Source organism: Crocodylus porosus, unplaced genomic scaffold (genome assembly GCF_001723895.1).
Source record: "Crocodylus porosus isolate Cpor-Errol unplaced genomic scaffold, CroPor_comp1, whole genome shotgun sequence".
In the NCBI taxonomy this organism is placed as follows: domain Eukaryota; kingdom Metazoa; phylum Chordata; order Crocodylia; family Crocodylidae; genus Crocodylus; species Crocodylus porosus.
This window is the reverse complement of record NW_017728947.1, coordinates 34,785,013-34,811,744: the sequence shown is the minus strand read 5'-3', so window position 1 is coordinate 34,811,744 and position 26,732 is coordinate 34,785,013. Positions and strand designations below refer to the sequence as shown.

General features: G+C 43.8%; 1 protein-coding gene across 3 annotated transcripts in view; it reads right to left on the bottom strand.

The window, feature by feature from the left end:
* LDLRAD3 (low density lipoprotein receptor class A domain containing 3) overlaps positions 1-26,726 on the bottom strand; it is a 205,608-nt gene extending 178,882 nt beyond the window's left edge. For all 3 annotated transcript variants that reach the window (XM_019552263.1, XM_019552264.1, XM_019552265.1), the window contains exon 1: positions 26,633-26,726. In XM_019552263.1, coding sequence (XP_019407808.1) covers positions 26,633-26,666 — 34 coding nt within the window. In that variant the 5' untranslated portion in view covers positions 26,667-26,726. The remainder of the gene's footprint in view (positions 1-26,632) is intronic.
* Between the last annotated feature and the right edge of the window lie 6 nt (positions 26,727-26,732).

The following is a 26,732-nucleotide window of genomic DNA, read 5'->3' as shown; positions in this document are numbered from 1 at the left end:
TTAAAAAAAGACTTCTTATTGTCCTTAATCTGGGAAGCTAGTCCCAGTTCCATCTCTGCCTTGGCCTTCCTAACTGCCCCCCTACATCCCCGAGCAACTACAGAATAGTCCTCCCTGGTGATGACCCCTTCTTTCCATGTTAAGTCCATGGTTTGTGGTGTCTATTCAAGTTATGTATTTGTCCTCCTACACCCACCTCCTATAGGCTATTGTATAGGCTTTCTTCAACCCAAAGGCACAAAGGCTTCTGACAGACATGAAAGATAACCAAAAACAACCATTACCAGAAGAGGCAGTGTTAGTTCAACCCAGCTCTGCAATGACTGTATAGATTATTCACTTCAGCAAAGCTTTTTGGCATTTTTTTATCCGCTAGCTGATTGAATCAGCTAGTAGATAAAAGTGCCAAAAAAGCCCTGCTGAAATGCCTGATCTATACAGACATTGGGTGAGCTGGGTCCATCTAATGCAGTGCCTCTTCTGGACATGTACTGGGCTCAGCACAGGGGTATGCGGAGTTTAAAGTGCCATTTTTTATTTTTTCCGTCTATAAGTAGCCAAAAAGCCAGAATTAAACAATATCATCTACTGTCTAAGCTTATGCAAGAAACAAAACAATACTGCCAGATGACTTGCCATCTACAAACCCAAGGCTAACTCTAAATGTGCTATATAGTTAAGCAGGACATCAAAAGCACTGCCCTGGCACGTCTAGATGAGCATGGTCACGTGGTCCTGCAAAAGCATTTGCAATGCCACATACCGCACAGTCCAGTGTTCTCCACACTGCAGTGGTACAATGCCTGAGCATGCACTGCTCCACTTTTCTCTGCGGGTTTTTTTTTTTTTTTATCTCTGGATATCCAGTTGGGCAAAAACAACACAAGGAAAAAAAAAATGAGTAGCACACGCTCAGGCAGCACGCGCTGCTGAAAAGCAGAGCCAACTGCCCAGAGCTGCACTACGGTTGCTGGCCAAGCTCCGCCCAGCAAGACTGCCATGGCTGCAGCCTCGGGAGGCCCCCAGAACCCCAGGTAAGGCTGCTGGAGCCAGCACAGTGATGGTCCCAGCCTACCCTACCGCCCTGGGATAACTTTCTGCCTGCCAAAGTGCACATAGCATGGGCATTCCCTGGGGACAACATCAGCGGCACAAAGTGGGCCACTGCTACTTGTCCACAGGGAACCAAACATCCACACACATCTGGACACACTCACCTACTCCAAAAGAGGGATCAACTTACACAAGAAATTATTGCATACTCTGATAAATTGCAAGAACTAAACATTGCAGCAAATTCACAAGAAATGACTATGCAGCAAGCCCAAAACTACTTCCAAAAAAAATAACAAAAACCAACTTGATGACAGCCATGCAATGTAAGAAGTGGAATAACTAGCATAAACAACAATCATTTCAACAGGCAGTGAAACAGTAATATAGAAACAAACCAGGAGAATACCACTCACCAAAATAGTCAATTTATAAAAACATTCCTTTACTCATCCTGTAGTCTCCAAAGGATTGAAATCCTTGCCCAGACAAACAGCCCAACAAAATCTTAATAATAGGGGATTAGAGGAATTCTTTCACAACCGATACAAAACCACCTCACCCCATTTTCTCCCTACAAAGCCACACAGTAACAATGACAAATTCTGACTGAACACCTGGGATCCTGGTTTTCTGTTTAAAACTTCCAAATTTGCTGATAAAAAACTCCCGGATTGTCTCATTGAAAACCCCCAGATCCATGTTTTTCCACAATTAAAATGCCACTATATATATGGGTATCAGTTGAACACAAGGTTTTATTGATATATTTACAATTTTGGCACTTTTTGGCACCCTTACCTAATAGCTGACGGAATTCCAAGGATTTTGGAAGCCTACCAGTGCCTCAGTCATTACAATAAAATACATTCGAAACACCTATATATTTCAGTGATTGATTTTGTTTGTTTTTTAAATCATAAGAAGTCAGAGTTCCCCTTGCTCCCTAGGACACAGATTCAGCTACAGCTGTCCCCCCTGCTACTTTGTGGTGCTGAGCAATCCTGATATGCTGGTGCCTCTCACATCCAAGCCACAGCCCCCTCAACCCTGCCAGTGTCCCTCGCTCCTGACCTACAGCCCCTTGTCCCCACTGGTAAACCTCACTCCCGACCTGCACCCTTCCACCCACCCAGCCCTGCTGATGCCCCTCACTCCCGACCCACTGCCTCCCACCCCAAGCCTCCCAGTGCATGGGATGGTGAGTGTGTGGAGTAGGGCAGGGGTGTGTGGGGCAGGGCCATGCCCAACCACAGGTGACGTGCTGGGAGGGACATGGGGAGAAGACATGTGCCCCCCATATTTAAGAGCCCACAGCGAGCATGGGGCTGTGCCATGAGGGAAGTGGTGGCTTCAATAATTCTTGCCACCCTGCTCCACCCTCACACACCTGTCAGGCTGCAGCCCTGTGCCTGCTCTGAGCGCACAAATCTGGGGGATACATGTCCCCCCCTTCCTCCCCAATGCGTCACCTATGTCCCCCCATAGACCTACCCTGAAGTGGCCAAAGCTGCTCTCCATCACGCTGCCTGGCTGCCACATGCACGTAGCACCCCCTGCCTAATTGCTCTTCTCTTCACCCTCTGCCAGCCTGAAAAGAGAAAGCCACAGTTTCCTGCATTCTTTTCCTTTCAAGGAAAAAGTCCACAATTTTCCTTAGCAAACAGAAACCAGGAACCCTGCTGAACATGTCCCCGTGGTAGAACCATCAACTTTTAGGAAAAAAGTTACAATAAAATTGGTCTGACACAGGGGTTCACAAACTGACCCCCTGGTGGGTCACAAACAACTTAAAAGGGGGGGGGCACAAACCTCCCCAGGGGTACACGTGATGGTGCAGGGAAAAGGCACACAGTGGCAGCACAGAGTGGTGGATGGTGGCGGCAGCTGCCGCATGCGAGCTCCCTGTCCCACACCGCTACCATCCAGCACTTGGGGTCGCGGTATCACAAAGTTTGAGAACCCCTGGTTTAACGGGATCCCTGTCACAACCTCTCCCCAATGGAGAGAAAAGCCATACTGCCCCTAAGATCCAACAACCAAACAGTAATCAAATCATCAGACAGAGAAAAAAAAAAGTTATCCTCAAGCACTAGGAGTGGATCAACAAGGAGAATAGTGAACTCTCCAATACTGTTATAAGGAAACTGAGGACACCATCCCAGTATGGCAAATAAATAAATAAAACTTCAAATCCTTTCCGTCAGCTCTAACAAAAACTACATAAACTAAACCCCCCTTTCCCCTTTCTGCTGTCATAGGATGTTCCCCAAGACACACAAATGAGGACTGTCAGACCCATCATATCCAGCTATGGTACTCTTACTGAACAACAATCAGGGTTCATAGAAAATATCCTGAAGCCACTTACAGAAAAAAATGCTCTTTGTGTGACAAGACCAAATGGACTTTATAACCAAATCCACATAAAGCACCTCCCCGAGAAGGCCATACTTGCCACCATGAAAATCACTACCATCCCACACTATGAAGGCATTATTGCCTGCTAGAAATACTTAGAAGACCACAGACAAGACTTGGATTTCCAGCCACAACTCATCCATCTCATTCTCACCCAGAACAATTTTACCATCAATAACAGACACTTCATCTAAACCACTGGTACCTCACTCATGGAGCCCCAGGAGTCCGGTCTGCAGGCACACAGGCCTTCTCTGTGGGTACACAGGGCTCCCCCCACATTTGGCAATCTGGCAGCAAGACAAGCAGTGGCAGCAATTAACATTGCCACCACTCCTCCACTACCTAAATTCCAGACTCAAGGGAAGCCCCAGATTACAGCTCTGCAGGTCGTATCTTCACCCTCCCTGATCTAAACCAAGGGCACAACCATAGACACTAAGATGATCCCAATCTCTTGATGAGCCATCTTGAAGAAGAGTCTTTTTAAAAAACTATGCACAACCAAACCTGCACTGCATCTCTGGTACACAGATAATATCATCTTCATCTGGAGTAAACACCCACATTCAATTACTGAGTTCTACTGAAACTTCAACTACTACGTCTCCATTACATGCTCTGTGGAATACTCCTCCTTTCTTTACACCAGCATCAGCTTTCTAGATACCATGATCCACATCCAGAATGGCACCTTATGGAAAACCACATACCAAAAAACAAAATAGAAACAAGAAAACAAATACAAAAACAAATACGCTCAGGTAAAAGCTACAGCAATCTATTTACCTCTACACTGTCTGGTGTCAAGCAGGATGTTGAATTATGTTTCCTTCTGGTTATGATATTTCATATTTCATAGGAGGATGGGGCAATGGAATGAATGTTCTCTTGGGCAAGGAATTTCTCTTGTATTGAGGCACTTTGAGCTCTGTGAACATGCAGATCTGGCTGAAACAATAGACAGGAGCCAGGGTGTCAACTTTCAGGTTCCACGGTCCTGAATTTGCTTCCTTCTTATAACATTATGAAGCTTTCATTTCTAAAACAGCTAAATTTGATATCTTCCAAGTTTCAGGGTCACAGGTTGTAGCCATATTGGTCTACAGGCAAAAGGAATCAGAACCCATGGCAGAGATGTTATATTTTATTAGAACAACTAGATATTTGCAAAAAAGTTCTTTATTTGCAAGCTTTCAGGTGCACACACCCTTCTTCAGGCATCGGAGAATGCAAAGATTGTAAAATTTGTCCTAAGTAAAATTCATATTTCATAGGAGAGCTGAAGGTGTTGTAAGATCTCCTGGTTTTTATATATATAGAATTAAAAATCTTCAAGCCTAAAAGGGTGGAAATATTCTCCTGATGCTAATTAGATCAGGAAAGACTCCCATTCGGCTACACAAATACACCTTGGGGTGGAAGGGGCAGGAAGTTATATGCACTGTGTGTGGGCTCCCCAAGAATACAGTGGATGATGTATGTAAATGGCCAGATAAACTACACTTAAGCTTTGCCTTAAGCTTGTTTCTCTGCACAGATTAAGATGCAAGGTAAGATTAGATGGTTGTTCAGATATTTTCTTTTGTTTGTTTACTCTACTATCTTTGACTGTATCTCAGCATATGGTTACTGATTTCTTAGGTTTGCTTTTGTTCTTATAATAAAAGATAGCATAAGGATTTATAAATTTATTGTCAGGGCAAGTGTGATTTCAGCATATTTGACCATATAGACAGAACTCTTCCCTAGAAGGGGGTGCTGGGGTCCATCTTTTCTGAGTGCATGACTGGACAAAAATTTGATCCTTCTAGCTGGCAAAATCTCCTCTGCTAAGAGCTAGCAAGATGTCTCGAAGGAAGAACAGTTTTCAAGGATCAACACTCATCAGGCCTTGTCCTCAAGGGAAATCTATGCAATACCTTGAGAAGGTGGGCCTGAGAACAAGATTATGCAACTTGCCTGGACACTAAAAACTAATATTTTAACACATATAAAAGTTTTATGGATTATTTAAAGTCCCCTGCTCCACTTGCTAACCTCTCTTTGCTCCATGGGTAGTAAGGAAAGGAACTGTTTTTTAAAGAATATTAGGTTCATCTATTTCAAGGGTTCTTCTTGGTCTGTGAATGACTACTTTTGATCACTTTGCTTCATAGGTTTATTGCCTATTTCTCTTTTCTAAAGCTATCTTTTCACTTACAGAATGACCTTTCAGAATAGAACAACAGTAATTGTTCTACCTGGTATTTAGCTTAGGTTGCTTTTTTCCCCCTCAGACTTGAGGAAGGGCATTTCATGCCGGAAAGCTTGTCTGACATCTCTCCCAACAGTAAAGCTGATCCAATAAAAGACATTACCAAACAAACTCTGATTCTCACATATTCCCTAGTCACCATGGCTACAACAACACTACAACACTACTAATGCTTTCTTGGCAATCCATCAGGCAGAGCAAAAACAATCATGCAGTCTGCAAGCATACAGGTATCGGGATTTAAATCTAGAGCAGTGTTTGGGAATTATTCACCTTACTGAAGCCTAAGAGATATTAAAGAAACTTTACTTTACAAAATCAAAACAAAAGGATTGATTAGAAGATAATACACTAAATATTTAAAGTCCTCTATTACATTAATTTATAACTGGTGCATGCAGCACTGAATGCAATCTTACTGTAGTCTTGGGAGAAGAAGTGGATACCTAACCAAATAGAGCTTTTCCATCCTTCATTTCCATGAATGAGACATGGCTGCATGTGATATTGCACTGCTTCCTGGCTTTATTCTAATTTAGTATCCCACAGAGAACAGCCTGTCTTGCTCCAGAAAAGTGCAGTGGTCACACATATCTCAGATATCTATTATGAAACATTATCAGCAGTGACTGGAGCTACTTTCATCATTCGATTGGGAAACCCTGAAAAGGAGAAGCTTCATAATCCCAGCTCCTAATGCCTGATGTACTATTCAATAACTAAATAATTTTAGATGTTTCCCATTTCTTTAAAAGACTGTGATTAACACATGATCTCTACATTTGCCTTTAGAAAACTATTCCAAAGAGGGAGCACATACACATCAATCAAAATGAGCTCCTTCAACCAAGTCTACAGACAACAGAAACAGACAAGGAGCATGTTTTGGAGTCAATCTAAGAACTTCACACAATGGGAGATAGTAAATGAAACACAGGACAGAAAGAGTCTCTACACAGATGAGCCAAACACACAAAAAACCGGCAAACTCTCTTATGTTTTAAAGTTAGCTCTATGTGTCTAAGAATCTCTCAACTTCAGCTTGTTTGCAATTTGCCTTCAAATCTAGTTCCACAACTCAGAAAGGAAATTTTCATTTTCTGGGCCAAGTCAGTCATTTCTTTTTTATCTCCACTATTCTAATATAATAAAAGGCTTAGTCTGTTTGTCTGTCCATAAGGCTTCTGGCCAACTGCGCACTCACCTGACTAGGTGGCCTGGGCTGCATGGGACCAAATTTGCGCCACTGCCAGGGAAGTTTGGTGGCGGGGAACACTCCCCAGCCATCCAAGCAGCAGGGCTGCCTTCCCCACCTCCCTGCCTGAGGGCAAAGGGGACAATTCACAGTGGCAGCGCCCCCCTCCCTGGAACAGCCAGCAGGGAAGGGGAGGCAGTGGGCAGGGAGGGAGAGAGGGGAGCGGGAGGCAGGTGGACATGGGCCAAGTGGACCTGAAGCAGGGTGGCAGGAGGGGGGGAGAGCAGGGCCAGACCCAAAGCAGCAGGGGGAAGGGAGGGAGCAGAGCTGGACCCGAAGCAGCAGGAGGAGGAGGTGAAGCAGAGTTGGACACAAAGCGGAGGGGAAAAGCAGGGAGCGGGGCTGGATCCAAAGCAGGGAGGGGAGCAGGGTCCGACCCGAAGCGCCAGGACGGGGTGGGGGTGAAGTAGGGCTGGACTCAGAGCGGCAGGGCAGAGGGGGGGTGGAGCAGGGCAGTGCAGAGCCACCACCCTGGCCCCAACCATTCTTTACAGCCAATTTGCTAGTAATTATAATATTTGCACAGTATCAATGAAAAAGGGATGAGAAACTAGAACAAGTATGAAATCCTTTTTTTTTTTTGAACAGCAGTGGATTGAATGAAACTAAGGAAACACCAAACATAACATTAAATACATTTTCAGTGTTCTGCTTTAAAAAAAATTAACTCAGCCAGTTTAAGACCGATTAAGTGATAGATAATGAACAACAGATATCCCTCATTTGATGTCTTGCACTTTCATAAACACTGAAAAGCTCAGCACTTCTGCGGGACAGGGTAAACAGAATTGCTATTTTACTGAAAGCATCTGAGGCAAACTAAGTGACTTGCCCACTGTCAACACTGCCCAGAATTGCTGCTAGGGCCAAGATGAGAAATGAGACATATCTAGACACAGTGAATCACACTTTATGTTCACGCTTGAGTTTTCTCACCTTTAAATCCTACTTTAAAAGGGAACGTTAAGTATGTGCACAAAGTAAAATACGGAATCAATAATGTTATCATCACGTTGTACTAGACTGTTGTGTGCATTTGCTGGTCTAACAATGTTACGAAGAGTGAATACTGCCAAAATCAAGCCAAAGAAAACTAGAAGCTGCATTTCCTTTTGAACTTTGGAAAACTTAAGCCTTTAAATATTGCCAGAGGCCAAAGTGCCTGGATATATCAAAGCAGGCCTCCAAATCCTACTCTTCCAAGATTCTTTTAAGTCTGTCCTAATGCAAACAGCATGCCTCCAAGTTATGAACTTTCTTGCTAATCAAGTCAATTTCCACTCAGTAGAAAGCAAAGTAATTTAGTCTTGGATTTCACATACTTCTACTTCAACCAACACCACAAACACTGTCGTAACTCTTGCCATGCAGGCACATTTCCTATCACTAATGTATAAAAGCAATTAGGAGGATGGGGAAAAACCACTGCACTATCTCCTGATATCTTCCCCAGCCTACCTTCAAGCCTTCCGCTGTCCCGTCATTATTTATACTGCCAGACAATGAAACAGATATAAGCAGCACAAAAATTTACTTAAATATTACGTTATCAAATTTCCCCTACATCCTCTCTTATTCATGAAATGACATTAGAAAATGGTGAAATATATTGGACTGATAAGATCCGGGCTCTACCTACACCTTAACAATTTTCCTAATATTTCCCATACCTTCTGTTAGTAAAAACCATGGTAAGAGTGCTTGGCAGGCAAGTTATAATATTTTAAACATGTGTCCTCATGTTTTCAGAGGAATGCTAGACAAAAATAGTAGCTAAAGTGCCTGTGAGCTGACGACAGTAACATTCCCATCAGAGGGAAGGCTAGAGAAATGAGGAAAAGTGAGATTAACTTGAATCTCCCACAAAAGCATTCAAAACTGAACTTGGTGGGATCACTTTCAGATAAAAATTATTTTCTGAACTGAAACACAAGAGACCAAAATTCAAATCTTGGCTTTGTATGGCTTCAGAAGTCTTCCCCACTCCTCTGGGCCCCAGCTCCTCATTACAAAATCAAACAAGGATAACACACACAGTTCCCTATCCTCAGGGCATGTTGCAAGGGTACATTCATTCATGTCTGTGAGGTACTTGGATGCTTAAGTGATGAGGACAGATTAGGACCAAAAGAAAAGCACAAAGTAGATTAAATAACTTTTTATTTAAAGGGCATTACCCAGGGCTGTTTCATGCATGGATTAAAACAAAGACACAGAGTAAAACATCCTTTGCTTGTCTGTTGCTTTAAATGGCTACTATTCATCTGATCAAGGAGTTGTGAAGTCGCTCCATCATGCATATAAGTACCTGGATAGTGCAATTAATTAGAGATGAGCTGTAAAACAAAGACTCGAGGTGGTATCCCTCTAAGCATAACGGCCTTGACACAAGTTACCTTAAAAATGGCATGAAGGCATTTAAAAAGAGAGCAGTCATTAGTTAAGCAGTGTTTAACTGCCATAAATACCCTCTAAACATTTCCAAGATATGCCAATCTAGCTGAGGTTTATTTCCCGATTCCCTTTGCCTAGGTCATTCCAGGGTATTGTATGGATGCTCTGGGAAATAAAACAACTTACTTCCATTCCTCCAGCTTCCCTGGATGAACAGCTCCCAGCAACTCTATCCCTTCCCACTCTCCAATGGTCTCCTTCCTCACCCCCAGCCCTGTCAGCATTTACTTGCAGAGTGACCATATAGCCAGGGGAAGGATGGAGTTCAAAGGAGGCAGTACAGTGGCGGCAAGGAGCTTGCTTCCCATGGCCACATAACACCCCCAACCCATCTGGAGACTCTGTATTGGTAACCTGAAACCACATGGCCACGGAAAACATGCTTCCCGTGACTCCAGGGTCTTGCCTCCTGGTGGTTCCATACTGGGGGGCTGCCAGGCTTAAGTGCAGCAAGATCACGAAGCTGGGGGAAGCATGTTTCCTCTGGCTCCAGCGTCTTGCCTTGGTCTGGCCCCGGCACCCTCAGGCTCTACTCCCAGGCACCGGGAGGGTGGCAGGGACAGGACAGAGTATTATCCTGAGTTGATAAGGAAGCAAGCTTTCTGTGCCCTGGCCTTCCATAGCCCTCCCTCATCTAGTACCAGACTTGGGGGTGCAAGGAAAAGCAGCACTCCTTTACTCACCTGCCCAGGAGACAACATGGCACTAGGACCCATTCCTGTGTGAAACTTTCAATTACCCATAGGTAAAGTGAGCTTAATTGGAGTTTCCCACACCTTGCACTGGGCTTGAAGGCACAGGCAGCCCTGAGCAAGCCTCATGGGGGCTTGGACAGAATGGGGGCCTGAGGTCCTGTTTGGCAGAGCTCTGCTCACCACTCCACTCCACCCTAAAATGGGTGGGACCGTGGAGGACTCATGGGAGGATAACTGGTGCCACCCTAAACCCACCCACCTGGGACAGAACCACTGGATTTGTTGAAGGCAGATGGCTCTGTCTAAGCTCCCTCCCACTCTGGCCAGGACAGGAACACGCAGCCCCCTATGCCCCACTTCAGCCTGAACAACCCTACTACCCTGACCCAATCCTGGCCCCACAGTGTTCCCCAGAAAGGGCAGCGCCAACAGGCTCACTGGGACAGGCTGGCACAGGGCTAGCCAGCTGGGCTCAGCTAGCAGGCTCTCCACAGCCCCCCAGCACCACCCACAATTTACTAACACAGGCCAGGTCATTGTGCCCCAGTTCCCCTGGCCCTACAAACCCTGTTTCTCAGCTCTGCCCTGATATATGCTCTGTGCCATGCAGCAAGCATCCAGGTCCTCAGTTCTGCCCTGACATGTGCTCTGTGCTATGCAGCAAGCTGATTCTCAGCTTTGTGGCCTGGCTAATACTCCCCTTCCCCAGTCCTCCAGGCCAGGACAGTTCTCCCATCCCAGGCAGCATGACCCCTGCTGCCCCTAACTCAAGTCCCCACCCCCCAATCCCAATTCACTGAGACACATGCAAGATTTTAGATTCCACCCCCCCACACACTCCTTTCTCTTTACTCCTCCCCCACCTCCCTTCAAAAAGTGTGGCAAGATTTCTCCCCTCCCACTCTCTGTTCTGGCTGGGCTCCTGCTAACTGGGCTGGATTCTCTTCCTCCCAGATACACAGCAGCCTCCCCCCCACCCTTCCTACCACCAGGGGAAGAAGAGAGTCCTGACCCCTGCACGCCAGCTCTCTAATGGCAAGTCATAGTTGGGAGGGCCTGAAGTGACACAAAGCCTTCACCAGAGACTGCTCTGAAAATGTCACAATTTTATGACATTGCAACATTCCACATATTTCTGACTTACAGGTAACCTATGCCAAAGCCCTAGGGTTTCCAAACCGGTTTAATCTTTAGCTTCTACTTACACTGCCAGTTATTTTTAAGAAACGAATGCTCCACTGAATCTATTACCTCCCCAGCAGTTTATATGGGCCACTTAACAGGCAGCAGTCTTTTGTTGCACTGACCCAGGTTTCACTTGAACTCCTGCTGTAGGTGTTGATTTCATTCATATTCTGCCTCAGTACATAAAGTATGTTAGAACTAGCCAAAAAACATAAAATGAAAGAAATAAAATTCTGATGGCAAAGATGACAAAGATTTCACAAATGTAGCTTACATTTTATGAGCAACTTACTGTATACTTGTTTTGGGTTTTTTTGCACACTCTTTTTCCAGGGTAAAATAAGCAGTATAATGTTAGGAGTTCTTTTCTTGGTAATGCTTGGTTTAAGGTTTCACTTCTCTCACTCAGACTCCCTAACAAACAGATTTACTACAACATTTCAATGAAACAGGATATCAGACACCTGATAGGTAAACACAGTCCATTTCAACTAAAGTGAATACACAAACGTATTTACAAAGACCTGCCAACATAATTCTTTTTATGACTGGCCAAGCTACTTTGAACGCAATAGCTTAAAGGAGCTAGGACACTTGTACACATGACGAAATTGCCCCTTTTAGCTATTAAATTGCTAAAAAAGGGCAATTAAATGGCATTACACTTTACACATGGGGCAGCATAAATTGCAGCAATACATTCATCTCCAGGGCCACCTGCAGCTCAGAGGCCACTTGGCCCACCAGCAGCTCACTCTCTCTGGCTGTGGGCAGGCTCCACGGGGTGGGGGGGTGGAAATAATGGTGAGCAGTTTGGCAGGCTTTCAGCAACCCATGCGCTGTCTCTGCTGCCTTCCTGTTGCTGGGGACCACCTGGGAACAGGCTGGTTTGCCCCTGGGGCAGTATGGGAGGATGGCAGGAGGGCAGCTAGGTATGCTGGTAGCCAAAGAAGGTGGAGAGGACAGTGCATGGGGTGCTGGAAGCCCTGGCAAGGGAAAAAAAATAAAAACAGCGTGGGACCTGCCTTTTCTACACCCCCCCCCCCCATCGCAGGCTGTCCATCTCTCCTGGGGCTGAGGTGTGAGTGCATCTGAGCTGCAGGGGACCTGGTCCTTCTCTCCATGGTGGCAGTGCACATTGGGGCCATCCAGGCAGGGTGCTAGCAGGCCAGGTGCTGTCCCAGCTCAGAGCCAGCACCTGGCTTGCTTGCACACTGCCTGGGCGGCTCTGGGGGGTGCTGCCCCTTTGGAGGGAACGACTGGGGCCCCCCAGTCCACAAGCAGCTCACCCCCCAGCACCGGGCAGGCTCCACTAAGAAATAAAAAGCAGCAAGGGGCCCAATCCTTTTTCTTTTTTCTCCAGTGGAGTGTACACAGGGCTAGAGGGGCAAGCTGCTGGCAGTGTGTGAGCTACAGGGGGCCCTGGTACCTCCCTCCATGGCAGTGACGTCCCCTGGGGCTGCCTGGGCAGGGTGCCGGTGGACTGAGTGCTGGCAACTCAGGGCCTGCTGGCAGTTAGTCTCCCAGCTATAGGCAGGCTCCACTGAGGGAGGGGGAAAGAGATTGGGCCCCTCACAATAAGTGACGGAGCCCCTAAACTGAAATGGGTGTGTTTTTAACCATTTAAATTCAGGGAAAACTAACCCCCCCTCCCCTCCCCACGTGTACAGGTGGCCCTAGATTTCTAAAGGGAAGGTCTTCATTTTCTGGAATAAGGCCCCTTGAAGATCTCTGAAGCTAGGCACACAAGAAAAAGCAAATGCAAAGAGAGAAAGAGAGAAACAAAGAAAGAAATCCTCCAACCGTCGCTTCCAAATTTCAGTGAAACAGCAGGCTCCATCCATGTTCATGTTTTGTGCCCACACATATACCTCCCCCGTTTAATTGTTAAAATGCTTTGCAAACACTAACATCACCACGTGAGATAACTGCATTTATATTATGCTCATTTTATGGCTGGGCAAACTGAAGCTGAAATGCACTGAAGTTACACAAAGTCAGCAACAAGCACAGCCTGGCTCTTAACATTCAGACCACAATTTAAAAAAAAGAAAAAAAGAAAAAACAAAACAAAACAAAACACACTTTTTTTTTTTTTTTTAGACAACAAAAATAAAAATTTGGGCACCTTCTAAAGTATCTGAAGCCTCAAATAAAATAAGCAAACTTGCACTGATGGGGAGGGAGGCAAAAAAAAATCTTAGTTAAAAAGTGCTAAAGATGCCAAAATAAATCCAGTCATTAATGAATATTTCAGCTGCACCTTTCTTTATAGGTTAAACATCTTACCTGAGTACTAAGGAATTTACACTGATTGCTTTTTAAAAGGGAAAGTATGATACAAGGTGCATGCTGCTTCACTGTAATGTTCATTGAAATGAAAAAAAAAAAGGAGCTAAACTAAACTTTGTTTTATAAAACAGACTGAATGCCATTTCCCATGCAAATACATCAAGGAGCTACAGCAATAATAAACCATACTGGCAAGCAGTCTCCACTAGAACTCAGTTAGGATGTGAATGCCTTGTCAGAGTAATAAAACCTGCTTCTGAGATTTTCAGATTCTGACTTGGGTAATGAAGTAGTAAGATCCATCAAAGTGGATGTTTATCTACAGATAACATGTGGAAATTAGAAAGTAAGAAGCCAGAGCCTAATTTCAGGACTTTTAACCAACTAAAAGACCAGAGCCATGGTTTAAGTGATTTATCAGGAAGCGTATAAAACCTACCTGGCAGGTTTTCAACTTTTCAACCATTACACCTTTTCAGAAGAACCACGTTGATCAGACTTCTACATCGACAAGGATGTCATCTCTCAAGTCTCTGACTTGGATGAAGTGAAAAGATTAGAGATGCTTTAAGACTTCCCAGATATAATCATTCTAATGTATACAATAAAAAGTCATTGGCTACCAATGCATCTAAGGAGTCTCTATCAAATAACAGCCAAATTGGAATGGTATTTTCCATCCATGACAGCAGTCATGAAAGGCAACATTTTTAGATGCCCACTGCTTTTAGGTATCCCATTTAGACTTATGGGACATCAGACCTTAAGTTTGGGCATTCAAAATCAGTAGACAGTTAAAAACTTTGGCTAAATCTACATTGTTATATTATTTACCTGCAGATTACAAAATGGAAATTATACTTTAACAGATTTGTCTGTAATCTAGGATAGCAAAAATGGTCAGTAGGTGTCCACCAAGGACAAGAATTAATTAAAGCTAGAAAATGTGTATTTAAATAGTTTAATTTTTTCGGGATTTGGCTTGAAAGCAGAGGCTCAAACTGAAAAGGTATAAAATGAATGCACAGTACTCCCTTGCATTCATTTTATACACAGCTTTCAGGGAATAAATCTGGCTATAGCATGGTGCCTCAATACTGCAGTTCAGAAACCCCGCTGCTACTCAGCAGTGACAATTAGCCCACTTACAGCACTGTGCACATACAGCCACATTGCTTCCAGGGCAGGAGGTAGCCCATGTGAAGCAGCACAGCATGTTTATGCCCACTGCTTCCTGGTATGGGGACTCTGTAGTCTGCATTCTGTTTAGCGTAGGATCTTATAATGCCTTTGTAATCACAATATCTGAACTCCTTCAAGTGGTATGTTGAGTGATGTGACTAACATCTGCTTCACATGATTTGTTCTTTCCATCCGCCTCTCCCCAGGCAGAGAACTGTATGCAGAGTGGATGTATTTTTTTAATAGGATTCAGAAGATTTTTTTAACTGTCTCTTAGCAGAGGGCAATAAAAACACATCCTGCAGCTGCTTTTGTGGCTGATTTTTCAACTGTGTCCAATTAGTTTAATGACTTATTCTTTTAAAATTGATTAAATAATGAGTGCCAGTGCTTCTGGACTCCAGAATTCCCATCAAGAACAATATCCATTTTGTCAGCTTCGTGTGGGTCTTGATCTCAGGATCTACATTGTCTCTCCACTCACTGGATGTTCAGATGACTAAGTTGAAAGATTCTGTTCTACATAATGCCAAGATCTTGATAAAACAAATGTGTTTTGCCTCTGGATGAATCACTATAGTTTCTTTTACTTATTGGTCCAGATCAGCATAATGATGAATTCCAAATAACTCAGATCCTGCTGCTGCACAGACATCCCAGAATAGGCCTTAACACTGACACCCATTTTACCTTCCAATCAGATGGATTAATATATGTGTAACACTGCATAATTTCACCCAACCCCTCCAATACTGCATAATTCTGGTCCTGGTTACCTGAGGAATCTGTGCTTTTGATAAGAGACTTGTTAGTTTTTCTGCTTGTTATAATATCACAGGAGTACATTGCCTGTGAAGTTTATTTCTATTTCCACAATGCATTTCCTATATAAGTTTATAAGTGCCAAGTCTAGAAATGTACCTATTTATGAAGAACTGATGTGCTTTATGGTGCCTAGCAAAAGTTAATTGATTCTGTATATTTAAAAACAATATTTAGGATTGTTCTAATATGTTGACTATCAGTATGTCAAATACAGTGAACACACAAAGCATTCATTCATATAAAACAAGCCCTACATTGGGTGGTATGTAACTATTAAGATTATCTCATAAACTGCCACTGAGGAATTGAGTCACTTGTTCAAGACTGACCGAGTAGGAGAGCTGGAAAGAGACTCCAGGAATCCTGGCTCCCAGACCTCTGCTCTAAGTAATGCCACTCCTCCCCACTGATGGCAGAGAAGCAATCAGGGTCCACAGAGAGTACAGCTTGTGCTACAAAGTGAGGTTAAAAATCAAAGCACAGTCCAGTAAATAACAACAGACAAGGAGCAGTGAGGGGGAAAAAAAAATTCTCTGTTGATTTCTTCCTCAGATTACATGATTTGGCAAGGAAGGAGGAGGACAGAGGTAAGAAACCTATCTTGAATTTAGCTGGCTGAGATTAGTGAAGTCCTACCCAAAGAAGATATAGGAGATACTGACAATATAGAGGGAGGAACACGGTTCCTATCATGGCATGGAACTAAAAAAATGGAAGACAGTGGCCTGGGACAGAGAGGAAAACGGGGAATCCCCAAAATACAGTAAGATGGAAGCATTGCCAATAGAGAGCCATTGGAAGAGGTGGGGAAGAGGGAGGAATGCCAGGAGCTGTACAGTGAGCGTGACCTAAAGAAATGATGAAGTGTGCCACAGTCTTTTTAAGTCAGACACAAAAGCAGACTTACACAGAATGAAGGTTAGCAAGAGCAGGCTGGCCCACAACTGAGCACAGAGGGATCTGGCTGAGATGCAAGCCATTTGACACAAAGAGGGGGAAGGGGAAAGGACAGCATCAGAGAGAGATACTGAGATACAGGTGGGAGGAGGCGGGACAAAACGATCATCCAAGGAGGAGTGAAGTCACTGAAGTGTGGTAAGGAGAAGAGTGTGAGAGTAGAGATGAAGGCAGGGATAAGTGAGGAGTCTGAACTTGACACACAAAGAAAAGGGGAGGTGGTAATAAATCTAGGCAAGAGGGAGACAGTGGTTATTTTTGCTGCAGACCTTTGGATGTCTGGAAGGAAGGACAGGCCACTAGTGACCTCTATATAGTCTTTGTATTGATTGTATTCTTTCCACTCCCGTTTCCAAACTAATGGTGAATCTGTTTCTATGGGGGTGGGGAGGGTGGAAGCATGACTACTTCATTAGAAACTGTGACCACCAGCACTGAAAACGTGACGACCACCAGCATTGAAAATATGAACCTCTTAGGTATAGGACTAACATGTCCAGCAGTTTGTTGGCAATATCCTTATCCAATGAGAAACCATCACTAGATTTACGTACTCAATACACAGAGTACATTTTGATTATAAATGAATAACACTTTGCACAAATAATGGAGGTGCAGGTTGGTTTTGCACCAAAACAGCAGTAAGGTAAGCAAGAAAAAATAATGTTATTAACAAAATGTATGCATTTGTCAGGTTCCTTAGTGGCTGTCCATATCTTATGTCAAATTCAGTTTGCCTGCTTTCTTTCTTCCATATTGTAAAGACTTTGCAGAAGGAAAGTCTCTTATGCATTCAGGCAGTGTGTGATCTTAATTATGTCACTGTAACAATACCACTTCCAGAATAAAAAAGCAGAAGGACCCAAAACAAACTTACAGTGGTTAAGGCAAAAAAAAAAAACCTATCACAAATCAAAGTTGTACCTGAGGAGATATAACAAAACATGGCACATATGGCAAGTATGCTCAGGATTTTTACTTGCAACCCTCACATAGTGGTCCTGGATGAGATCAGACCTCTATTGTACTAGTGACTGAACACATAAACATGGCAGATGGACAGTCCACGACCCAAAGATCTTACAATCTGCATAGTTATGATAGACAGAGGGGAAGCATTGAGATTTTGCTTTATCACATAGCTGATTTAAATATAGCCAAAAATAGAAACCAGATCACTAAGTCCTGTCTGGTACCCCATTCCATACCACTTCTTTTAGACTGTCTATGAATGTGGATTTGGCCTGTCACATAAATAGCTTCATGACAAAGTTCACAATCCTCCTGCCTAAAATTCCTCCTCAAATTTGGAGAATTCTACAAAAGAATTCACAAAAAAACTAACAATAAACTCTGTCCAGAGTCTGAAAGTGGGGAAAAAAAGGATTATCCTTAGCAGCCCATGTTCACATACTTTCATCTTAACTTGCATCTACTGTGAACACCAATCATTGAAGTAACCTTACCACCTGCACCATACTGTACTAAAACTCTTAAAAACACTGTATTAGAATTGAAATTTCCCCCTCTGGACTGAGCCATTTTAAAATTCACAGGACAGAGACCATCAAGTTTGACTTGTCCCAAATAATTCAGTTTTAGTCCCATTTAAAGCAATTCCTGTTTTAAAACTATTTCCACTTCAAACCAAAGCAAACAATCAGCTGGGTTTCCAGAAACACTGTCCCTGAAAACACACTATCTGTATTTCAAGACGGACATTTTCTTGGAGAACAATTTTCCCATGAAGCAGATAATAAAGATAGTTTCACAATACTAAAGGCTCAGAATACGGTAAAAAAAGCAGGTCCCAGCTTGAGGAGAGAAAAAATTATGCAAACTGAAAAGGATTTTTTTTTCAAATCTCACTGAAAGATAATATGGCATATCATGAGAGTATTAAGATTAAACCCTTCACAACTATTAATCCATTAAGCCTCTTAGCCTGTCTGCTTGGTAGGTGAAGGTTTTGTACCCATTTTAAAGTTGTGTGACAGATGCACCTAAAGGTCGCCTGCGACCTGCGGAAGGACACTCTAGACACTTGTCAGATCTACTACTGAATCACCAACTCCCAGCTTCAAAGGACCCTACACAATCCACTGTAAGTTCCTTCTTACAGTGACCTGCCATGAACAATTTCACAGGCCAACCCTTGTCCTGTCCACACAGCACTGCCCTGTAGCAGCTGCTAAAACAACCTCACTTTATGCATTTTAATTGCCCTTAGAGCGATCAATGTTTTATGCTCTTGGGAATGACATTAAGCAGTTTTCTTTTGCTTTCATTTCTTTGCTTACAAGCTATTCTCTGTGTACATATGGTCATCTACTCCTTTGCAGGCTTCTCCTTGCTCCCCTAGGCTCTTCTCTTCTACAGGTAGGGGGCAGTACCCAAGAGTAGCATCTTTTTACTTTCCTTTTGCTTCTCTAGACAGGCTGCCAGAAAAGGCAGCTAAGTTAGCCCCAGGTGTCCAGCCATTTTTATGGGCCTCCAGGCTCTCCTTCACAATGAAGAGCCTGGACACTTGTACAGCAGCTGGAAACCAGGAGAACTAGTGCCATGTAACAGAGCTGTGCAGCATTTTCCTGATCACTTTTGGATTGCTTCAGTACACCACATTTCTTTTCATGTAAATAAAGACTGCACAAAGTCACTCCGGCTAAAAGGTTTTTCCTGTGATGATAGCAGGGCCTTGTCAACAACGGAAAGCTGCATCCAGAAGCTTCTGAATCTAATGCAATTAAACCAGTGCAAGAAGCTGCACATACACTCTTCTTTTAACATAAGAGATGGTGATTTTGTTCGTGTCAAACCTGTTCCTAATTGACTTCCAGGAAACCAAAATAATTCCCTTTTATACTAAGAATGTGTGTCCATACATCTTTACCACTATGTTCATGTAAGTTCACATCTTAGGTCATACTGCTGCAACTTGCCTGATAAAACTTCCAGCAGTCAGCAAGCTTACCTGCATGCCACTGATGACTGATGCCAGCCTATAAAATATTCCTTGGCCTATTTAAATTCAAGGGCAGGGGGCAATGTATGGTACAAGGCTTCACTCCAGATATATCATTTAAAACAAGACTCATCATTAAAATCAGTTTTGCTTGAAAAACTTGATTGGATCTTGGCATATTCTGTCAAGGCAGGTTTGCGGAAGAAAAAAGAAGAAAATTTCACTTTTGCCATTTTTAAAGGGTGGGGGGGTTTTTAACCTATAAAGCCAAGGACTATTCTTCTCTTTTACCTTGAACTAACACCTCCTGACAACAAAACTGCTTTCAAGTCAAACCTCTGAGAACACCACTTTAAATACTTGTTACAAGCTGCTTGCTTACCGAAGTAGGGCATTATTAGCTTCAATCTGCAGCACAAAAGACAATTGAATAATGACAACCCAGAGCCCCCCCACCAGCTCACAAAGCTGAACAATCCTTAGGTCTGTCATTGCAAGGGCACTGACATTAAGGCCATGCCTACGATTACGCCAAATCTCAGTTCTGCTATATTGTTCCTAAGCAAGCATGCATGCATTTCCACAAAAGCAGAGTCACTGTGACCACAGAAGATGCTGTTTTGGTAGGTTTTTCCAATAAGAATCCAACTTTAGAATAAAAATAATAAGAATCTAACTTTGCATCAGATGTTCCTGGACAACTGTCTTAAGCTGCCAGAATTGCTTGCTAGCTCAGCTGTACTATTTTGAATGCACAGGGACAAAGAACATGCCATACCAGACATCAGCCATAATAAGGGGAGGATAGGACAGGAAAGTGATGGCAAGAACGGAGTTCCTTTCCTCTTCCAGTAGTCCAATGAGTAGAAAAATAATAATAATACAGACAAGCAGAACAGAGAGGATGCCTTCAAACTTGAGACGCTTAGCAGCCAGACACTGTTACAAAAGGCCTTGCCGCACACAATGTCCAGGTATACAAAAAACTCTTCAATCTCTTAAAACTTGGCGACTGCAGCATTGATGCCCACAGTCAGATGGGTGGCAAATTGACTAGATGGTCGCACCCAGAGTGGTGGTGGACGGGTCATTTTCAACCTGGAGGAATGTGGGCAGTGGAGCCCCCCAGGGCTCGGTCCTGAGCCCTGTACTGTGCAACATCTTTATCAGTGATCTGGATGTGGGTGTGGAATGAACGCTATCCAGATTCACCAATGACACCAAGTTGTAAGGCCAGATGGGCATGCTGGAGGGAAGGGGCAGAATCCAGCTAGATCTAGACAGGTTACAGAGGTGGACGGATAAGAACAGGATGGAATTCAACACAGACAAGTGCAAGGTGCTGCACCTGGGGAGAAGGAACCAGCAACACACCTATAGGCTAGGGAACACCCTTCTTGTCAACACAGTGGCAGAAAGGGATCTTGGAGTCATTGTTGGCTCCAGGATGAATATGAGCTGCCAATGCGAAGAAGCGGTCAGTAAGGCTAAATGTGCATCTACAGAGACATCACAAGCAGGTCCAGGAAGGTGATCCTCCCCCACTACGCAGCATTGGTCAGGCTGCAGTTGGAGTATTGCGTCCAGTTCTGGGCGCTGCACTTCAAGAGGGATGTGGCCAGCATCGAAAGGGTCCAAAGGAGAGTCACTCGCATGGTCCAGGGGCAGCGGGGCAGGCCCTACAAAGACAGGCTAAAGGGCCTGAACCTGTTCAGCCTCCAAAAGAGGAGGAGGAGAGGGGATCTGGCAGCCATTTACAAACTCACCAGAGGGGACCAGTGGGGATTAGGGAAGGCTCTGTTGCCCCAGGCACCACCCAGGGTTACTACGAATAACGGCCACAAGTTGTTAAGACAGAAGGTTCAGGCTGGACATCAGGAGGCACTACTTTACAGTTAGGGCTGCCAGGCTCTGGAATGGGCTCCCAAGTGGGGTGGTGCTCTCTCCTACCCTGGGGGTCTTCAAGAGGAGGCTGGACAGATATTTGGCTGGGGTGATATGACCCCAGCACCCGTTCCTGCCCAGGGCAAGGGGTCAGACTTGATGATCTGTTTAGGTCCCTTCTGACGCTAAGCTCTATGATACAGCCCTAGTAGAAACTCCAAAGCCCCATTTCAACAGCTGACAAGGCCTTTCACCCAAGCGTTGCCTCTTGCCTCCTCCATACTACCAGATTTACTTTTCTGGCAAATAGCTTTGAAGCTTAGTGTACAGCACCTTCGTTCCCAGTAGCTTGCTGAGCAGGCAGTTTCTTAACTTGTACAAAGGCACTGTCAGGATTACTGTCAATTTTAGGAATGCTGTTTGGTTCATAAGCCCATGGTTGACAGACCCATGGTTGACAGAGCCAATAAGAGAGAGAGACATTGGTTAAGAGAGTCAGGCCCAGGCTTTTTGTAGGGCTGGACCATAGAATACCAATATTAAGTCTGTTGTAAAATCTCTTGAGAGTAGATAATGCACTATTTAGAGATGAGTGTGTATGATTTTGGCCTTGCCAGTTAGAGGACAGGAGTGGAATAACTATTCCAAAAATACTCCTACTCACTTTCAAGTATTCATCTGTAAAGCTTTTCATTACCACTTGCTATTACTCTTCATACGTAGCTTTTACTGTAAGTGCTCATAACAAGCCAATGATTCTATAGCCTCGGAAGGAAAAAGGAAGAAAACCACTCTATCCCACATGGCACCATAATAGTATTTTCAAGGGTTTGTTTCCCATACAATAGATGGGATTTCTCCACCACAAAATTCGCATTAAAAATCATACCTCTCTGCAATGATTTGAAAGTAAGATACTTTGAAGAGCAACCTAAGCAAACATCGTACATTTGTGTAAATACACACAGAGGTTTTAAGTTAATCTGTATTGTTAAGTTTAATACACTCTACTCGCCAACCAAATCTCCGCCTGTTTTTTTGCAGTTCCTGAAATCACAAATGCATGTGATGATAGAAATTTGTGCATGCATGTTTTGAGTTTATTCTCTGGCAGTTGTCCACTGATTCCAACAGCATTAGCTCTGATGAACAAGGGAAAAAAGAAAAAAGGGTAGGGCCTGCTCCACAAACAGCCAGTTGACCACATTTTTAGGAAACATGTGTATCATGTGTAGGGCCTGTTAATCAGGGAAGACTTAAACTGCATCTTGGCATTCTGGAGGCCATGCACAGGAATCCAAGTTGCGTATGGCATTCTGACTCTCCAGCCATCTTAGGTTTTTCATATTTCTAAGACTACATCACATCCCCAGTACGGACAGGATTTAAAGGGCTTATTGTTATGCAAACCCAATAATCCTTTACCCTTGTTTTTCCTCAGGTTATACCTTTAAAATTATTAAAGTATGCATGTTAAGCTTAGTAGCAATAATTTATGCAATCTTTGCTCTCAGCTGAAGAGGAAACAGATTTAAAAACATAGTCAGTCTTTAATTTAAGCTAGTTGTTTTAGGCGTCACTGAAGAAGTTTAAAGATACAAAGCAAAAAAAAAAAGGAACAAAACTTAAGCAGAGCTTGTTCTTCATTTGTCTCTTCTCTACAGGTGAAAGTTTTACCACCTATATAACACACATGGGCACCCCATCATTAGAATATTTTACAGTTTAAGAGTGTTTTCCAATTTAGTTTGTAATGCACAGAAAGGGGCTTACATTGAACTGAAAGAAAGCCACTATTAAAGTTATTAACAAGCACCATTGTGGGCCCATGTACTTTATACCTGAATAACTAATAAACTTTCCCACACAGACAAGCCCCAAGAGTTAGGCTGGCATAAATATATTGATTTAATTCACACCATACTTCATAACAAGAAAAAAAAAGTCTTCAGGATCAGAAATAACATTTGGCCTTTGTACAGGGCTGTACGATTAGCAAGGCAAATTTTGACTAAAACAATGCAAGTCTTCAAATATTCTTGCATGCTGCCTGGGACAAATGCTAACTCAGTGATTTGTAAGTTTTTTGGGTTTTCTATGATTAGGCTCGATCCCCAGAAGTTCCAAGCTTTTCCTCCTACACCCTAAAAGAGACCAGTTATGGAACAAACACTACTTTCAGCAGTTATAAAAACTAAAATTCAAGAGACTAGTGGGACCAGGAAGAGACAAACTAGTTCTCTCTGTGTGACCTATCACAACTGCAGATGCCAATACATACAAAGGAAAAAACGCATACCAAAACAAGGAAAAAAAATCTCCAAAAATTCAATATTTCCCTCTTCAAAAGGAAATGTGAACATTACAAGGATTCCAAAAAAGTGTTTGTAAAAAGCTTTTTGAATGTTAAGTACCCTCTTGTCCCGAGGAAAACCTGAGGCTCTGGTTAAATAACTGTAGGGAAGATATTGTATAACTATGACAGACTTCTACCTATAAAAATAAAACTAAAATACTAGTTTTCATAAGAAACCCAGTTGCTATTTGCCCCTATGGTCAGGGGAGAAAAAAAAGAAGAGGGAAGGAAGAATTCAGTATAAAAAGAAATGTCTAAAGAAAAATTAGACTGATATTAGTATAACGTGTATTCTACTATGTTCTTACATCTTGACAGATTGGCTATATTACGGAAACAACTACATTTAGCACAAGATGGATAGGTTACTAGGAGTAAGTATGTTAGACAAATTTTGGCAACACTGTCAGAGTATGATGGCACATAATAATAGGATGAAGTAAACATAATTTAAGTGCATACACCCAAGCTTTGCCTGAAGGTTTCCAAAAGATGAACTACTGAAGCAACAGCAAAAAGCCCGTGCAAGAACTATTCATGAGCCACAAATGTTATGTGCCTCAGGATTTAACACAAGAAAATCTTTATTGTGCCTTCCCTCATTTTTAAGGCTTTGTTGTGTTTTTTGTTTTGTTTTTTGTTTTTTGGGGGGGGGGGCATTAGAAGAGCTCTGTTCGTAAGTCAGAGGAGCAAGACAGCCAACAAGGGTAGCTTCCCATTTAATCTAAATGTAAATTATGCAAGCAGCTTTATTTAAGTTTCACAACTTCCTCATAAGTTTCACTCTTGGAGAAATTGAGCTTGATTTTCCAGTTTTTACTCGTTTTGTACAGTCATTTCAGACAGTACATTGCTATGGAGCAATTCAATAACACATGCAGCAGCACGAAGCTAGGCCAGTCACACTTTCACAGACAAGGTCTGAAAAGGTGCAAGCTAAAATCAGATTGTAGAAGTAATTCGTACCTGCAGCAAGTCTGCATGAAGTATGATCAGGCACTGACAGGCATATGCCTGGCATCTGACAGGGGTGTGTACTTGGTAGCCGTGTTGATCTGAGACAAAAAGACTTACAAAAAACTAGAACTCTTGGTTCCAAAACGATACCTTTTATTAGACCAACTGCAGTTGGTCTAATAAAAGGTATCGTTTTGGAACCAAGAGTTCTAGTTTTTTGTATGGCATCTGACAAGCATTTTACCTGTATGAATTTAACTGAAAATCATTTTTTCTTATAATCAGAAAATGTTCAAACACAGACACGTGAAATACTGATCTACCCTCTGGGTGTATTTTACTCAATTTCTTAACGCTGCATTTTCAACTACCATCCAGTCAGGTTGGCTGGTTGGAATCAGTGATCTCCTTGCAAGCATTAACCCAGTAATTTCACCCTTAATAAATACACTGGCTTATCATTTCGCTAAACAGGTGTGTGGGAGATTCCTACTACAAGCATTCAGGACAAGAAAACACAACTTGCCAAGTCTCAGTAACGCTATACTCACCCTACCCAGAGGGACAGCATCATATCTGCCTTGCAGATTGAGACTGAAGTTCACCTCCCAGCATGCAACTTTGTAAAACTCCTTTAAGGTCATAATTTACAAAGCAGTTAAGCATTAAGAGACAAATCAGGGAGATGGACACAACCCTCTGACATACATGTCCAAGGACCCTGCTACATTTGCAAATTAAAGCTAGATGGCAACCAGCAATAAAGCTAATACACATTTTCCAGGTCTAACTTTATAGCCAGTTGGCACTTTTATGAAGTGATAGTTACTTTGCACATGTAGCTGGTCTCAATGCATATACACAATTAATCAGTTAATTGTGAGATACCTGTAAGGTGTGGAGGGGTTCTCAATCTCAATCCTTTTGAGCATTTCTTATTTCTGCATGAGCTCCATAACTGTCAAAGGAGGAAACTCCTCTCCCCAACTACAGATGTTGTCTGCATAGGCACCTTAGTGCACTTGAATCACTTGGAGACTCCTGCAACTGCTGACTTGTGAACAGATGCTTGTACCACATACTCCTGTCTCCTTCTCTCTCTCTCTCTCTCTCTCTGTGAGTTATGGCCTTATTACTGGCAACATTTCTAAACCCGAAAAGGCAGCTGCACCCTAAAAAACAGCTTTGGCACCACGTTCAAATGGGGGGGGGGGGCACACAGCCGACTAACTCCCATCTGAGCAGGCCCATCTTTAAACCAGTGCTTCTCAACCTTTTGTGTACCAGGACCCATTTGTAAACATTGATGGCTGGTCCTGACTGACCCAGTGCCCCTCACTCCTGAACTACTGCCCCTTGCCCCAACCCCCAGTGCATGGGGAAGAAGGTGGGGGTGTGGGATGGAGGGGGTGCCAAGCAAGCTGCAACTCTGCCAGCCTGCAAGTGGAAACCCCCAGTGTTTCCCTTTTAAAGGAGAATCCATTTTTAAAGTTTGCTGATCCATTTTCCAAATTTGCTGGCAACCCTTCCATGCGACCCACAGGCTGAGGAACCCCCCTTTAAACCCCGGGTGAGGGGGCGCTTCTGCCCTTCGGCCTTGCTGAACTAGGGCTAGGGCTGCCAAGAAGGGCGCTCTGCCCTGGCGCCGTGGTGCCCACTGCCACCCCCTGCACTCCTGAGGGGGGGGGGGCTGGCTTGACCCCCCCAAACAAGTATCCCCGCAAATGGGCTCGGCACAAGTGTGCCCCCGCCGCACCCCGTGATGCGGGGCAGCCCCGAGGGGCTCAGGGACACCGCGGCCCCCTCCAGCCGCAGGAGGCACCTCCCCTCCTGGCGGGCCCCGGCCCGGCCCCAGCGCGCGGGAGGCAGCGCCGAGCCCGCGGCCCCGCGCACTCACCCGCCGAGCCCAGCACCAGCCAGAGCAGCCACATGGCCCCGCCGGCCGCGCCGACAACTTCGCGGCAGCTCCGCTCACGCCCGGCCCAGACGGCGGCTGC